Source organism: Molossus molossus, unplaced genomic scaffold (genome assembly GCF_014108415.1).
Source record: "Molossus molossus isolate mMolMol1 unplaced genomic scaffold, mMolMol1.p scaffold_m16_p_20, whole genome shotgun sequence".
Classification (NCBI taxonomy): Eukaryota; Metazoa; Chordata; class Mammalia; order Chiroptera; family Molossidae; genus Molossus; species Molossus molossus.
Window position 1 is genome coordinate 51,793,272 of NW_023425356.1, and position 15,991 is coordinate 51,809,262.

General features: G+C 41.3%; 1 protein-coding gene across 6 annotated transcripts in view; it reads right to left on the minus strand.

The window, feature by feature from the left end:
- The window catches only part of DCAF6 (DDB1 and CUL4 associated factor 6), a 74,401-nt gene extending 58,851 nt beyond the window's left edge, over positions 1–15,550 (minus strand). For 2 of the 6 annotated variants that reach the window (XM_036273147.1, XM_036273145.1), the window contains exons 1-4: positions 15,379–15,550; positions 6,577–6,638; positions 3,995–4,087; positions 1,183–1,368 (exon numbers count right to left, since the gene is read on the minus strand). In XM_036273147.1, coding sequence (XP_036129040.1) covers positions 1,183–1,368; positions 3,995–4,087; positions 6,577–6,638; positions 15,379–15,475 — 438 coding nt within the window. In that variant the 5' untranslated portion in view covers positions 15,476–15,550. Of the gene's footprint in view, positions 1–1,182; positions 1,369–2,399; positions 2,511–3,994; positions 4,088–5,155; positions 5,175–6,576; positions 6,639–15,378 lie in introns of those variants that run through there. The other 4 variants (XM_036273146.1, XM_036273144.1, XM_036273149.1 and 1 more) reach the window with 3 other exon arrangements.
- Positions 15,551–15,991: the final 441 nt, after the last annotated feature.

The following is a 15,991-nucleotide window of genomic DNA, read 5'->3' on the forward strand; positions in this document are numbered from 1 at the left end:
CATAATAAAGATCGTATATGAGAAGCTCACAGCTAACATCGTGCTCAGTGGAGAGAAGCTGAAAGCTCTCTCTAAGATCAGGAACAAGACAAGAAGGCTCATTCTCATTATTTCCACTCAATACAGTACAGGAAGTCCTAGCTAGAGCAATCTGGCAAGAAAAACGAAGCAAAAGTCATCTAAATTGAAAAAGAAGCGGCAAAATTATCTCTACTTGAGGATGACATTATCTTATATGTAGACTATTCTAAAGATTCCACAAAAAAACCCCACTGAAATTAATAAATGAGTACAGCAAAACTGCAGGTTAGCAAATCAACACAAAAATCAGTTGTTTCTTCAATGCACTAACAACAAACAATCTGAAAAGGAAAAGAAGAAAACAACTTCATTAGAATAGAAGCAAAAAGAATACAACACAGGAATAAACTTATTCAAGGGGGTGAAAGCCTTGTACACGGAAAATAAAACATCACTGAAAGAAATTAAAGAAGACAAACAAATGAAAAGGCATCTATGTTCGTGAATTGGAAGATTTAATATTATTAAAATGTCCATACTACCCAAGGTAATCTAGATTTAATGCAATTTCTACCAAAATCCCAGTAACATATTTTACAGAATCAGAAAAAAAAACAATCTTCAAATTCCTATGGAATCTCAAAGGACACAAAAGAGCCAACACAAAGAAAAACAAAGCTGGAGGCCTCACACTTGCTGCTTTCAAAGCATGTTACAAGCTACCATATTTCAAACATTATAATACTGGCATAAAGACAGACACGCAGACCAACAGAACAGCCATGACTTTATGCAAAACAGTGATCAAGTGTGTTAGAGGTTAAAGCCCAGTAAAGAGCCACAAAGCACAATACAGCAGCATCTTTTAAAGACTGACACTTGTTTGCCGAGAGTGGGTTGCTCATGCAATTATAAACGCTACGACTCTTACTCATATCTTACTTAACTTTATTCACAAGTTTATCAAGACCCATTTTCTCAAATACTTGACTGAAATCTAGACATTCTGTCAATAATTTCTTTGCCTACAAATTCATGAATGTGTACACACACACACACACACAAAAATCTCCACGTGTGTGTACATACGTGCACATATACATACACTTACACAAAAACACACACGTATGTATCGTACACACAATCAGAGTAACACTGTACCTCATAGGTAGTCCCATAGTGGCACGTGAATTGGCACTGTCTGTTGGTCTCTGCGTCTTGCTCCACATTAGTATAAAAGATGACTCCATCTCCAGAGCAGGAGACAATCTGCTTGTCGTTTGTGCACGGTAAGAACTTCGCACTGAATATATTTGCTCGGTGCCCTGAACGAATTGTGGTCAAAACCTGAAACACAAAGAGAAAATAGTTCTTGGTGATTATTATTTCCTAGAAACAAACATTAATAGTGAAATAAATGCTCATTAACATGCTCATCTCAATGAAAATTATCATTTGATTCCAAACTATTCTAATTAAGAAATAAAATCAGAATCACTCATATTTTGTTCTTCCCTGAGATGTGAAAAAGATTGATAATCATTTTGGACTGATAACTCACTATCAAGGCAGTTATCTGTTACTTCTAGGACTATTTGAAAAGTACTTAATCACGCATTTTTCAGTTGCCTTTAGTGGGAGGATAGGTACAAAAAAACTAGCCCATAGCTTTTGGAAAATAAAACTTCTCTTTTCTATATATTTGAGATTTATGATATATATGATGATGATATATAAAAACCACCTCTAATCTCTTAACTCCATATGTAGTAAGTGCTTTGAAACTTTCAATTGCAATAAATTAATCTTTTCATGAACTCACAGGATCTAAAAAAAGTGAAACTGTAAGAACAGATCTGACTCAAGATTAAAAAACTATTTTCCTATATAATAAATCATCAGTGTTTTACAATAAAGAAATATTCCTGTATGATACCAAATTTGAAACTATTAAAACCACTATGTGTAAAAGATAGTCTTGTTATACTTAAAATCTCTACAAGTATTATCTGAGTAATCATCTCTCAAACTGGAAATAGGATGGGTGATGAGTGGTCACTTTTCAAATATACACAATCTACCAGGAACCATGCATAAAGCAAATGCCATTTTTTAAGAAAAACTGAGCAGTTAAAAATTGCTCTTATAAAAATTATGCCATTGGGCATTTTCACAAAATAAATGAAAGCAGGGATTTGAAGAGATATTTGTGCACCTACGTTCATGGCAACATTATTCACAATAGACAAAAGTAGAAGCAACCTGAGCGTACACTAGTAGATGAAGGGATAAGCAAAATGTGGACTATACACACAACCGAGTATCATCCAGCTTTAAAAAGGATGGAAATCCTGACACCTGCTGCAACATGGACGCACCTTGAGAACATTACGCTGAGTGAAATCAGCCAGTCACAACAGGGCAAATGCTGCATCCACACACACGAAGTTCATTAACATCCAACTATGCCCAACAGCACCTGCTGTTGTACCCAGAAGTAGATGCAGTCCCTAGTCAAATTCATAGAGAAAGAAAGTAGAACGGGGGTTCTGGGGGTGCGGGGAGGGAGAATGGGGAGCTGCTGTTTACTGGCAGAATCTGGGTTTTGCAAGCCGGAACGAGTGCTGCAGCTGGATGGCGGTGACGGCGCCGACAGGTGGATGTATCAGTGCCACTGGGCCCAACTCCAAAAATGGCCAAGATGGTTAACTTTATGTTATGTGTATTTTATCATAATTAGAAAAAATAAACCTCTGCATCTTTTTCTAAAAACTCCATTGGTGCCTAGATGAGTGCTTCGTGTGTTATAAGCACTGAATTCTGAGTGGTGATTAGAAAGCATTGCCACACATACGTTATTTCAGGAAAATTTCACCGCTGTAAGAAAAATGTCATCCTGCCCTGGCCGGTTTGGCTCAGCGGTTAGAGCGTCGACCTGCGGTCCTGAGAGACCCGGGTTCGGTTCCCGCTAAGGGCACGTACCTCGGTTGCAGTTTGTCCCCGGCCCTGGTCGGTCGTGCGGGTGGCAGCCACTCGATGTGTTCCTTTCACGTCGATGTTTCTCTCTCTCTCTCTGTTCCTCTCTCTCCCTCCCACTCTACCTGAGCAAAAAAAAAAAAAAAAAAAGGGAAAATGTCCTCGGGTGAGGATAAAAAAAAAAAAAAAAAAAAAAGAAAGAAAAATGTCATCCTGGTAATTACAGACCTAAGAGAAGAACTTGAAAACATCAAGTTTCCCTCTGCTAAGTCAAGACAATTAAATAAAGCTGTTTCTGAAATAAAATTATGACCTATCTTTTTAATCAAGGACAGCCTCAATATGAACCTCTTTTTTAGGCTGAAGGACCACAAACATTTATTTAAATAACTGTTTGTGGAAAAGTAAGAAATACATGAACCATTTATTCTATAAGAATGCCAGTATTAAATAAGACTGCCCATCCACCATGTTCTCATTGATAAAAATAGCTGCGTACTTCTATATAAGAAGCCAGAGGAAGAGCCAATAAAAGCCAGAACACAATGCTAGTCCACACCTTATGGAACTGGATGTCATGAAGTATGTTACTAGAACCTAGCCACTGTCTGTACTGATAAAATCCAGTTTCTTAAACTGCTTGGCTGATAATTAGACTGTGAGCATAAAAGAAAAAAAAAAGATCACAATGTCTCCCCCACTTCCACCCCTCAATGAATGTTTTATTGAGACAATGTCACCTTTGGCAATTTCATCCGCTTGAATAACTTGATGCTTAAATATTGTAGAGTTAAAAGGCTGAATGGAAATCTAACATTTTCCTAAGGAAACTAGGGGAACCTGACTGTAATAACGTCAAATTATATAAGAAACTTTATCAAAATAAGACTATTCTATTACAAATGCCTGGTCTATGATTATTTAGATTTTCTCGATTTCTAGTTTTTTTATATTTTTCCCCCCTCACTTAATTGTAGATTTTTAAAAAACCACTTACCTTTCTGCTGTAAGGATTACTAATTACTAACTTGGTGTCATCTGAGCCAGATAAAATATATTCTCCAGTCTCATTCCAACAGATTGTATTAACCTGAAAAGAAACCAAAAAAGGAAATGCAGTAAACTGGACATAAAAACAAGAATGCATCTTTTACTTAACTGATGGCTCAAAATTTTATCACTAATGAGATTATGTCTATGGTAAAGAATACTTACCAGTTTACTTATTTACCAGTTTACTTATTGAAAGTACATACTGACTATCATTTAGTAAACACAATGTTCTAAAAATTCACAATGAAATGTATGTCTTTCTTAAATTTTACTATTTAAATTATTTTAATTAATTCATTTTATATCCAGAGATACAAATCCAGGTCACCTAAAGAGGAATTAGAAGAGCTTACTACAAAGTGCAGTGGTCAAGGCTGTGTGGAGCTGTCAGGATCATCAACACACACATCAACAAATGGAAATGAGTCAAAGCAAACCCTTCTATTCGTGGCAACATAATTTTTGTCAAGGGGTCTAAGACCACGCAATGGAGAAAGAATAGTCTTTTCAACAAATGGTGCTGGGACAACTGGACATACACAAGAAAAAAATGAATTTAAACCCCTCCTTCACACCATATAAAAAAATTAACTGAAAATGATCAAATATCTACCTGTAAGAGCCAAACTATGAAACTTTTAGAAGAAAACATAGGTGTCAATCTTCATGAAGACTAAAACCACAATGAATTACTACCTCACACTTACTAGGATGGCTATAATTATTAAAAACAAAAAAACAGAAAATAAGAGTCGGTGAGGATGTAAAGAAACCGGAGCCTTTATACATTCCAGGAAGGGATGCAAAGAGCATAGCTCTTTGGAAAACAGTCTGGCAGTATCTCAAAAACCGACAGAGAGTTATGCTGTGACCCAGTAATTCCACAATGTCTATACCCAAGAGAAAAGAATACATGTCACACAAAAACATGTACACAAAAGTCCATAGCTGCAGAATTCATAAGAGCCCACAGGGAAACCAACTCAAATATCATAAACAAAATGTGACTTCTCATCTGCTCATAACAAATTATCAGCATAATGAAATATTATTCAGCCACAAGTACTGGCACATGTTGTGACACGGATAAACCTTGGAAACTTACTGATAAGTGAAAGCAGCCAGTCTGAACGGCCACACAGTATTCCATTTACATGAAACACCCAGAAGAGGTATATCTATAGAGACAGAAAGCAGACTAGTGACAGCCACCAGCCGGGGGGAGGGCATGGGAATCACTGATAAATGGTATGAACTTGCTTTTTCAGATGTTAGAAATATACTGGAATTAGATAGTGGTGATGCGGTACCACATCATGATTATATTTTTAAAACCACCAAATTACAAATGGTGATGAAAGGAAACATGACTGGGGGTGGTCAACACGCTACAATATACAGTTGGTGTCTTATAGAATGTACACGTGAAACCTGTATGATTTTATTAACAAATGTCACCCCAATAAATTCAGTAAAATAGATAAGTAAATAAATATAAAAAATAATAAAAATAAAAAACACTGAATTTCAAGTTAAAATGGGTGAATTCTATGGTATGTGAATTATATCTAAATTTTCTCTTTTTTTTTTTCTTAAAATGTGTTTTGATTTTTTTAGAGATTGGAAGGGAGAGAGAGAAAATCGATCAATTGCCTCCTGCACACCCTGTACTGGGGATCAAGCCTACAATCTGGGCACGTGCACAACCCGGGCACGTGCTCTGACCGGGGATCAAACCGGGACCCCTCAGTCCATGGGACGACACTCCATCCACTGAGCCCCACCAGCTGGGCAATATCTAAAGTTAAAACAAAAGAGTAAGACTTCCACTTTCATCCACTTTCAGATGCAGCAACATAAAACATCTGCACTTTAAAAAACAAACAAACAAAACGCATACTTTCCTAAATTCAAAATCACTGTTTTAATGCTAAAGTTTATTCTGCCAATTTATTGGTCAGTCACAATCTCTTCAGGGAGGACTAGGGCATTTCTTCTTTATCTTTTTTTAAGATTTTAAAAATATTTTTTGGGCCCAGGCCAGTATGGCTCAGCAGTTAAGAGCGTCGGTCCGTGGACCAGAGAGTCCCAGGTTCAGTTCCTGCTAAGGGCGCGTACCTTGGTTGCAGTTTGTCCCCAGCCCCGGTTGGAGTCATGTGGGTGGCAATCAATTGATGTGTCTTTCTTGCATGGATGTTTCTCTCTCTTCCTCTCTCCCTCCTGCTCTATCTGAAGATAAATGCAAAAATGTCCTCGGGTGAGGATAAAAAATAAATAAATAAAAATATTTTTTTGAGAGAGAGGGAGTGGGAGAAACATCGATGTGAAAGTAAAACAGCGATGGGCTGCCTCCTGGTAGGCCATGTGCCCTGACCTGGAATCGAACCAGCAACCTTTAGGCACACTGGATGACGCTCAATCAACTAAGCCACACCACACGGGCTGGGGCAGGACTGCGACATTTCATCGAACACTTGACCACTCGGTTTTAAAGTCCTTCATGTTTGAAAATTAATTATTACTTACACAGCCATCATGCACATTCAGGGTTGCTTCAAGTTTTAATCTTTGGATAAATTCTCTTCTTCCTGTATAAAAACAAGAAAGAACTAAATAAATCCTACCATTTATTGCTGAGGAAAGTAGAACACGGAAGTTAAGAGCCTAGTATCTGGCATAAGTAGATTCAAGCTCTAATTTCAACTCTTCCACTTATAAGCTGAGTGATATTGGGAAAACTGACCTCAGCATCTGCCCGAGTTTCCTCGTGGGAACACCGACTACCTCGTGTGGTTACTGTAGGACTGAGTGAGTCAAGGACTGAAAGGGCTTAGCAGTGTCTGGACACAGTGAACACGCAAGTGTTCCCTGTGTTCACCCATTCATCCAACAAGTACACTGAGTACCCACTCTGTTCCAAGTGGTATTCCAGGAACTAGGAATACAGCGGTCAAACAAGACAGAGGTCCCTGTTGTCTAGTGAGGGGTGGAAGACAATAAACAACAGGGCACTTGGCGAAGGTGCCACATGGGAAAGTAAAGCAGAAAAAGGGGTAAGAGAGGCCTGGGGTAGAGGACAGCGTTTTCCATTTTAAATAGGGGGGCGCACAATGTTTGGTGGATGCCACCTCCATTTAAACCCATCTCAACTTCAGAAATGTTAAAATATTTCAAAGCTCATTTCACAATGATGAAATGCAGCAGCAAAAAATAGAATCAACCTAAATGTCCATCAATAGCAGAACAGTTAAAACACTACGAAAATTGAATATGCTCCTTCTTTGAAAAAGAGAAATACGTTTCCCTTTATGAAATGAATCATCTTTACCAAAGATGGATGAAAATGCTTCATGTTTATTCAGAAGCTGTAATGAAAGGAAGCTGAGCGTGTGACAAAGAGCGATAATTAGCTAGGTAATCAGGCCGATGAGATCTCGGATAAAATTAAATTGGACTGTGCTCTGTGTGCGGTCATGTTTTCTGGCCTTCCACACAAAGGTCTCGTCGTGAAGCCAAACTGTTTTCTTTTTCCTTGCTTACACCTGGCAAGATGGCTAAGTAGAAGGTGAACATATGGGTTAAAAATAATTTTATTTTTGCGTGGGGGTAATGCTCTATGACGCCCAAACTTATTGGAATAAGACAATTTACAGAAATTCAGTAAAGCATTTTCATGAACTAGGTTGTACTTTAACTTTTCAAATCTGATTTTCAGTTATAAAAAGATGATAATATCAAATAGATAAATTTTTAAAAATATTTTGTCTTTGGCCAATGGCAGGCTTGGTAATTCTACTGGGTAATAAATTAACAGTTAAGAAATAAATTACTCAAATTAACAAGATGATAACAAGTGATTAAAATGCTTTTTAAAAAGTACTAGAAACATTTCCAAACTTTAAAAATTGGGTTTTGAAAACACTGTCTACAGAAAGCAGTGGTGGCCTGGGACAGAGGACAGAGTGAGTCCCAGCGAGAACTTTCATCTATGGAATCTGCACATAAAACAGGCTCTGAGACGTGACAGTTACACAGGTACCTCCCGAATATTTTTGAATGTGACTTTGGAGATCAAGATGGGTGTACGCCCACACATCCCATAAAAGGGGCTTCTAGAGCTAACGAGTGTCAACACCCTCTACCCTTTTAGTAATGAAATGCGCTACCGAGAAATAGGAGCTGAAAGCCACCAGAAAGATAAGACCTTTAAGTTAAATAAACAGAACCCCCTCAAATTAAAATACTAATGAAGTCATGTCTGTTAGAGAACTGGAGCCCTGGCCTACTTGCAAGCTAACAAGTTACCTGCCATTTCATGGTGCTGGCAGAGGACACAGGCTCCCAAGCCAGAGCAAAGGGTTTCACTACTCTCAGCACAGCAAGCGGTATGGGCTCAGGTTCTCACTGTTTCCCTTGTCCCCCAATTCCCACTGGGCAATGCGGGTGATACGCTGGGTGGGTGATACGCTGTGCAAGCAGTGGGTCTGAATCCCAGCCAAGAGACCCCTGAACGTCAGGGACCCAAACATCAGATCAAGCAAATCTGCCTGATATAAGGGGCACATCCTCATTACACGGAACAATAAATAAATCTGCCCTCTGCCCCAGAGGGAGATACCGCATCTCCCAAGGCTGTTCGCTGCGTGAACATTCCTGGAGAGATAGTCCGGAACGAAGCAGCCAGTGCCTCTGCTCACAGGATGTGCAGAAATGTAACAGAGCCATGGAAAACTCTTCCAACAATTACACACTTGTTATGGACGAAATTACTTATCACTGTGGCTTCCTACGCAAGTCTTTCTGCAACCCAAGCCGCCTCTTCTAATTCCCTCTCTATCTCAACTTCTATTCAGTATTAACAGACTGTAAGCTCCATACAAAGAGGAACAAATGCCTAGAACAGCACCTAGCAGGAAGCAGACACTCAATCCATATTTGCTTAATCCAATGAATAAATGAAAGGGGTCAAAGTCTTCACTCTGCTCTGTAATGTGTCCCACTCAATAATTTGGCATGACCATCTTTCAGTGACAAAAACTACTGAGCTACTGCTCATTTTAATGGCTGTGTAACTTATTAAATAGCTTTGTAACTTATTTATTCACATACCCAGCTCCCTTATTAGAATATGAGATGCTTGGGACAAGAAAGGTCAGACCTGGGTTTAAATATCTAACTTGGAACATACTACACGTACACTGGGCAAAACTTAACCTCTCAGAGCCTTAGTTTTCACATTGGTAAAAGTTTTACATTTGATGGAAATAATACCATCAATTTTACAGGTTTATTGTTGAGAGTAAATAACTGGCATATGCAAAACTCATAGATGTGCCTGATATACTGCAGACATTCACGACTAGTACGTAGTCTCCCTGTGTACACTGGGATTGTCCTAAGTCAATGTTGTCTGAAAAGAGAGAAATAATTTTTTAAAGACTTCATTGAAGGAGCTGAGATAACTTCAACTGGTTAGGAGACAAAAGTAAAGCTAGTGATAAATACTGAAGAGGAGGCAAGTACCTTAACAGAAATGTTCGCTTTTCTTGAGCCTATTGTCCCTTTCAGCTACTTCTTAATGCCAAATTTCCCGTCATCTACATCTGTTACCCTCCCCAGCTCATGGTCAGGTCTTCCTTTTCCTGCATTGTCCTTCTGGTCCCCTCCTCTTCGCTGGTTTTTTCTTGGAAATCATGGGTGATCAGTGAATCCAATGGTCTTTTTCAAGACACATTTCTCATCACCTCCTGGCTCTGTCACAACTGACTGCTGTCTCCCTGAAGTAGCCCCATGGCATCTCATCACATGAGCAGAACTGAGAGCTAAGGGTGAGGAACACTCTGGAGAGACAGAACACTGATCTATAGGGATAAACAGACAAAATATGTGTAAGATTTGTACACTGTAAAATATAAAATATAAGACATTGCTGAGGGAAATGAAAGAACTTTTTTTTTTTTAATCCTCACCCGAGGACATTTTTCCATTTTTTGTTCAGATAGAGCGAGAGGGAGAGAGAGGAACAGAGAGAGAGAGAGAAACATCGATGTGAAGGGACACATCGAGTGGCTGCCACCCGCACGACCAACCAGGGCCGGGGACAAACTGCAACCGAGGTACGTGCCCTTAGCGGGAACCGAACCCGGGTCTCTCTGTACCGCAGGCCGACGCTCCAACCGCTGAGCCAAACCGGCCAGGGCTGAAAGAACATTTTTAAAATACAGAGAAAAACCATGTTCATGGACTGGAAGGTTTAATATTGTAAAGATGTCAGTTCGCCCTAAAATAATGTGTAGGTTCAATGCAATACCAACCAAGACCCCAGTAGTCTTTATTGGAGAAACTGACAAGTTGATTCTAAACTTTATATGGAAATGCAAAGGACCCAGAATAGCCAAAATAATTTTTTTAAAAAAAGGACCAAGTTCAAAATATCACTTTAGCTGATTTCAATACTCACTATGAAGAAGGAACTACTGTCATAAAGACAGATACCTACATCAACAGGACATGGAAGCGAATATGACTTACATACACAGGGTTTGACCAAAGTAGGTTTAGAGTTGTGATTTTATTCCTGTATTATTATTTATAAATTATTATTTATTTTCCATATGATCAACTTCAAACCTAATTTTGCCTCACCCTGTACATGGTCAAGTAATATTCAACAAAGAGCAAAGAACTGTCTTCTCACAGATGGGGATGGATCAACACATTCATGGGCAAATAAATGAAACTTGACCCTTAACTCATACCATAAGTAACTCAAAACTGTCCACAGACCTACACATAAGAGTTAAAAATAGAAAACTTCTAGAAAAAAGCACAGTAGAAATAATTTGACCTTGGATTACATAACGATTCTTAAACAGGACACAAAAAGTATGAACCACAAAAGAAAAATAAAGGAAAAGGCAAACTGGGAGAAAATATCTGCAAAATGAGTATCTGATTAAGGACTCGTATGGAGAATATGTGAAGAATTCTTACAATATTAAAAAGGTAACTCTGAACATTTAACCGAAGTGTATGGATGGCGAATAAACCATGAAGAGACATTCAGCATCACTAATCATGGTGTTAAGTCAAATGTACGTCTACATACCTACCAGAAAGGCTCAAGCGGGAGGACTCGCGAGGCCAAGAGCAGCTGAGGACGTGGGCGAGGGCCCGCGAACACTGCTGGTGGCAATGCAGTGTGCTACAGTGACTGGAAGATAGTCTGGCAGCTTCTTGCAAAGTTCAACACACTTCTACAACTCAGCAATCCCACTATAGGCATTTACCCAATAAATAGGATTTAAAAGTGTCCTACTCTGGTTTTCTTTTCCAAGGTGTAAATTAAAAGTTTCATATTTATATCTTCCGTACTAGCCATCGGCTGTACGGAACAGCACTCAAATAATAAAAAAAGGTTTCTTAATCAGTTGTAAGTACTTGGGAACCCCAACCACCCTAACCTTGAAGTCAATGACATTCAATTACAATTATTAAAAAATACACACCATCTAGTATAGTTTTGCACACCTTAAGCCGAGACTCATTAGTGGATATTCCACTGGGTCAACACCAACATTTCAGCATGATACAGAAATTAGAATGCACCCCACCGAGTAAGGCTAAATTCCATTTGTAGAACCTTTCATTTCAGTTGTGTGTGTGCATGTCAAGATGTCATTATATGTATTTATACTGTGGATCGTGGCCAAACATCTGTAAAACACTCCATAAAACATAACTGTAACACAAGCTCTGATCCCTTCTAAGCATGTTCATTCTATACCAGAGAGGGATGAAATCCTCAGCAGAGCAATCCTATCCTGCTGCCTACATTTGTGATTGATAATATGCCTTTTGATGGTCTTATCATCAAGAATTAGCATATTCTATTTGTTATGTTTTTCATATTTGACATTTTCATTACTAAAATCAGACATTTTTCAATTTTCAGAGTTTCAAGACTAAAGAAACAAAATACAGATTTCCACTTTTTCCCAATAGCTAACAAGGAGGTAAAAGTCAGAATTTACTGACCCTCATATATTTTAACTTGGCGACACATTATGGATTTGGTAAATCTCAATCTAGATGTTATTCAGGATGTGCCCAAAAGAGCAAATGCAAAATTATCCATTTCAATACACACTAACTTTAATAATATCTAGACATCATCTTCCTAATCCCTTTACCAAAATATTTCAGTCTCCACTGTAAAGTTTTCCCTGGCTGCCTGCTAGACCCCCAACCCCAAATTTCTCTGTTGAAATCCTGATCCCCAAGGTGATGGTATCAGGAGGTGGGACCCCAGAGAGACAAGGAGCCCCTCTGCCAGAAGAGGCCACAGTAAAGAGATGGCTCCGCACCAGGAAGCAGGCCTCCCAGACATGGAATCTGACCATGCGGACACCCAATCTCATCGTCCAGCCTCCAAATTTATTAGAAATCAGTTTCTCTTGGTTATAAACCACCCAGTTTATGACATTTGTTATAGAAGCCAACACCGACCAAGACACTGCCTAATTATAATTTAAACATTTTATGTATTATAGCAAACAGCTCCCTGAAAAAGTGCCTTAAAATTACTTTTGTCAATTATCATCTTTTAATTTAGAGGAGTCACAAAGTGTCAATTCAAGTTGTAGACAAGTCTGTCTAAAATGAGAGAAATATAGATAGAAAGAGGAAATGTACAGAAGTGACAGTTCCTTTTATAAGCAACATTAAAATAGGTGTGGCTAATAAGTTATTATAACAATCACTGAATTCCAAAAGCACTACCCTATAGCTGTATACAGTACGTTGAGAAACTCTGAAATACTTAAACCTATAGATGTCTCTAACTTGGGACTTTGACAATTAGTGTTTAAAAAAAAATAAATCCTACAATGCAGTTTACATCAGGCTAACAGAGATGACAATCCCTAGCCTACTGTCTAAATCCATGCTCGATTGGTTCAGGTGAATTGGGGGCTATAAGTGAACACACTCAAAAAAAAAAAAAAATATATATATATATATGTAAACATACTTTTTCCCCTAAATAAGATATGACAAATTATCTTTATTCTCACAATGTAAAAGTATGTTTTGTGAACTGCAATTTTCTTTTGTGGGAGAAAAAGAGATAATTAACCACATTTAGATAAAATCAACAACAAAGCTTTTGAAAAAGACGTTTTATGGTGAAATAATTTGAAATACAAATGTCACAAGAAAAAAATCAATTCATTTTATCCCAATTTCATTGTTATTTAGCAGTAATCCACTATTTGAAATGGAAACAAATTAGAAATATAATTAATCTACAATACTATAGATAGTCAAAATGTTGGAATGTTGAAATCTTGAAAAAGGGATCTATTTACTTTCTAAAACTCCTGAACTCAGACTTTTTAAAAGAAAGGCTTTATAAGAGTACTTCAAAATATCATTTTTAAAACTCTCATTAATCCAGGCACTACTACTGTAGATGTTGCTGTTTCCCAAGTGCTAACCCAGATTAGCACTGCAGTGTTGAAGAGTTGGATAAACAAATGATGTAAATAAAGGTCTACAGAGGCCAAGAAATTACAAGCTATTTTCAAATATTTAGAAAACCACTCTTAAAGGAACTGTTCCAAGAATGTGCTAATTGTAAAGTATTTATTAGCACACTTCAAATATTATTTAAGATAAGGAACTCCCTGTATGCATATACACATATTTGAAAATCTATCATTTAGACTTTTTACTAAAGTCAGGAGACTCTGACTCTTCGATTTTCCTCCACCCAACACAAACTCCACTCCATCAGGGAGTAGAACAGGAAGGGGAGAAAAAAATGTAGGGGTTTAATCTTAATTGACTCTATGATAGATACAGCTGAACTAACGGAACCAGAGGAAAACAGCAATATATATATATACCTATACATGTTTCTATAGAATGAACAGATCTATTTTACTGCCACATGAAGATCTCCAAGATCTACTGTTGCAAATCAGTGTTTACAGTGCAACACCATATATGCTGGTCAAACACACACACACACAAACACGGAATTATAGCATCTCTATGTGTACTAATGTGCTGGTAAGAATGCAAAGAAAAAGGTCTGGACAAATACTCTGGAAACCGATGATGTTACCTCCAAGGATGTGTGTGTGAAAGGGGAATGGAAAGGATCGCGGGGATTTTGGCTTCACTTCTATGAAGGCTTTACAAGGAGAATGTATTCCCATGTCACTTGAAAACAAAACAAAACAAAAAACCAAGAATAAGGAAAAAAAAAAAAGATGCCCCCCACTTCTCTGAAATAATTAACCGACAAACCAGAACTGTTAGGTGTAAACGAGATGTCATCTTCTTTTATTAACTTGAAGTCAAAGCCAAAGGACACCCACAGGGGCTTGGCCAGCCAACAGTGACAAGGGTGGAAAGGAGGAAAAGAAGTCGAAACGCTCCCCTCCAGGGAAAAAGGACGGACAGGAACACGGGGCACAAGGAGGAAGGACGACAAACAGAGCCACACTCAACACGGCCACTTTCACCGAAGACCGCGGACATTTCTTCAGCGGGCGCAGCCATGAGTGACCCAGAAACCTCACGAAACCACTCTGTCCAAAACGGGAAAAGAAAACCGAAGAGAGGAAAGTGGAAGCCTGTTCCCTCCGGCTCCGAGGGCTGTTTTTAGAAGGCTGAACTAAGGACCAGAGAATGCCCGGTGCGTCTTGCAGGGGTGGGGACGCGAGCGTGAAACCCTACACCTCCTTGAGGCGTCGGCGCGACCGCGGGCGGGTCGCACGGGCGGGCCGCGGGGGTGGGGACAGCTCGGCCACCACTTTCAGGCTTTGGCTCGGGGCCGCGGGGCGGTCCACGCGGAGCCTGCGCGGAGCGTGGGGGCCCCGAGGGTGGCCGTCGCGGCGCAGCCGACACCAAGACCCTCCGAGACCGCCGGGGTCGGGGTGTCAGCCAAGGCTCGGGTGCGGGGCTGAGCGCTGGACGAGGGCGCGGGCGCCAACTCCTGCTCCAGACGCTCCGGGAGGCCCGACCAGCCTCGTCCCGAGCCCCACTCCAGGGCAACCCCAACACCTCCCTGGCCCCAGGGCCGGCCCCGGTCCGGCCCCGCGAGGGACACCCAGCCGGGGCGGCGGCTGGCAGCACGCAAAGGGGCTGGGCCGTGGAGGGCAGGGTGCGGGGGCCGCCTGTCGGGGTCCCCCCGGCGCCCCAGACTCTCGGGGACGCGCCGGCCGAGGCACTGTCCCACGGCCGCCAGCCCCCGACCGCGGCCCCCTCCCCCACCCCTGGGCGGCGACCTCAGCGCCTCCGCCCCGGGGCCCCGCTCACCCAGGTAGCGGCTCCGCAGCCGGGACGGGTCCTCCAGCCCGAGGGACCTTTTCCTCACGTCCCACAACAGGTGTGGGCAGCAGCCACCCCGAGACATGGCTCCGCCAGGCCGGGGTGGGAGGGGAGCCCACCGCGTGGGGGAGGGGACGGGGAGGGGAACTCGATCAGCCCCCGAGCCGCACCGGCACCATCCGCGCGCCGGGCCTCGCGGGCGGGCGCAGCGACTCAGAGGGCAGCGGCGCCTTCGCCCCCGACGCCCGGCCGCACCGGCGCCCGGGCTCGCCTCATACTCTGCTCAGACTCCCCAGAACATCCAGGGATCAGCAACAGGCCCCTCCCTCGGCCCCTCCAACGGGAGGCGGAGGCGGAGGAGGCGGAGGCGGAGGCGGCGCGGCTCCTCCCTCTCCCCGCTCTCGGCACCCTCCCTCCCGAGCGCTCTCGCGAGATGACGCCCATCCGGGGCCTGAGGCCGCGGAGCGCCGCGGCTGCCCTCACCCTAGAACCGCGGGGTTAGGCCCCCGGAGCCAACGTCTCCATTCTGTAGGGACCCACGAGGAAGACAGGCCGCAGCCGCCGAGATCTGAAGTCTCTCGCTCACGAGTCTCATGCCAGA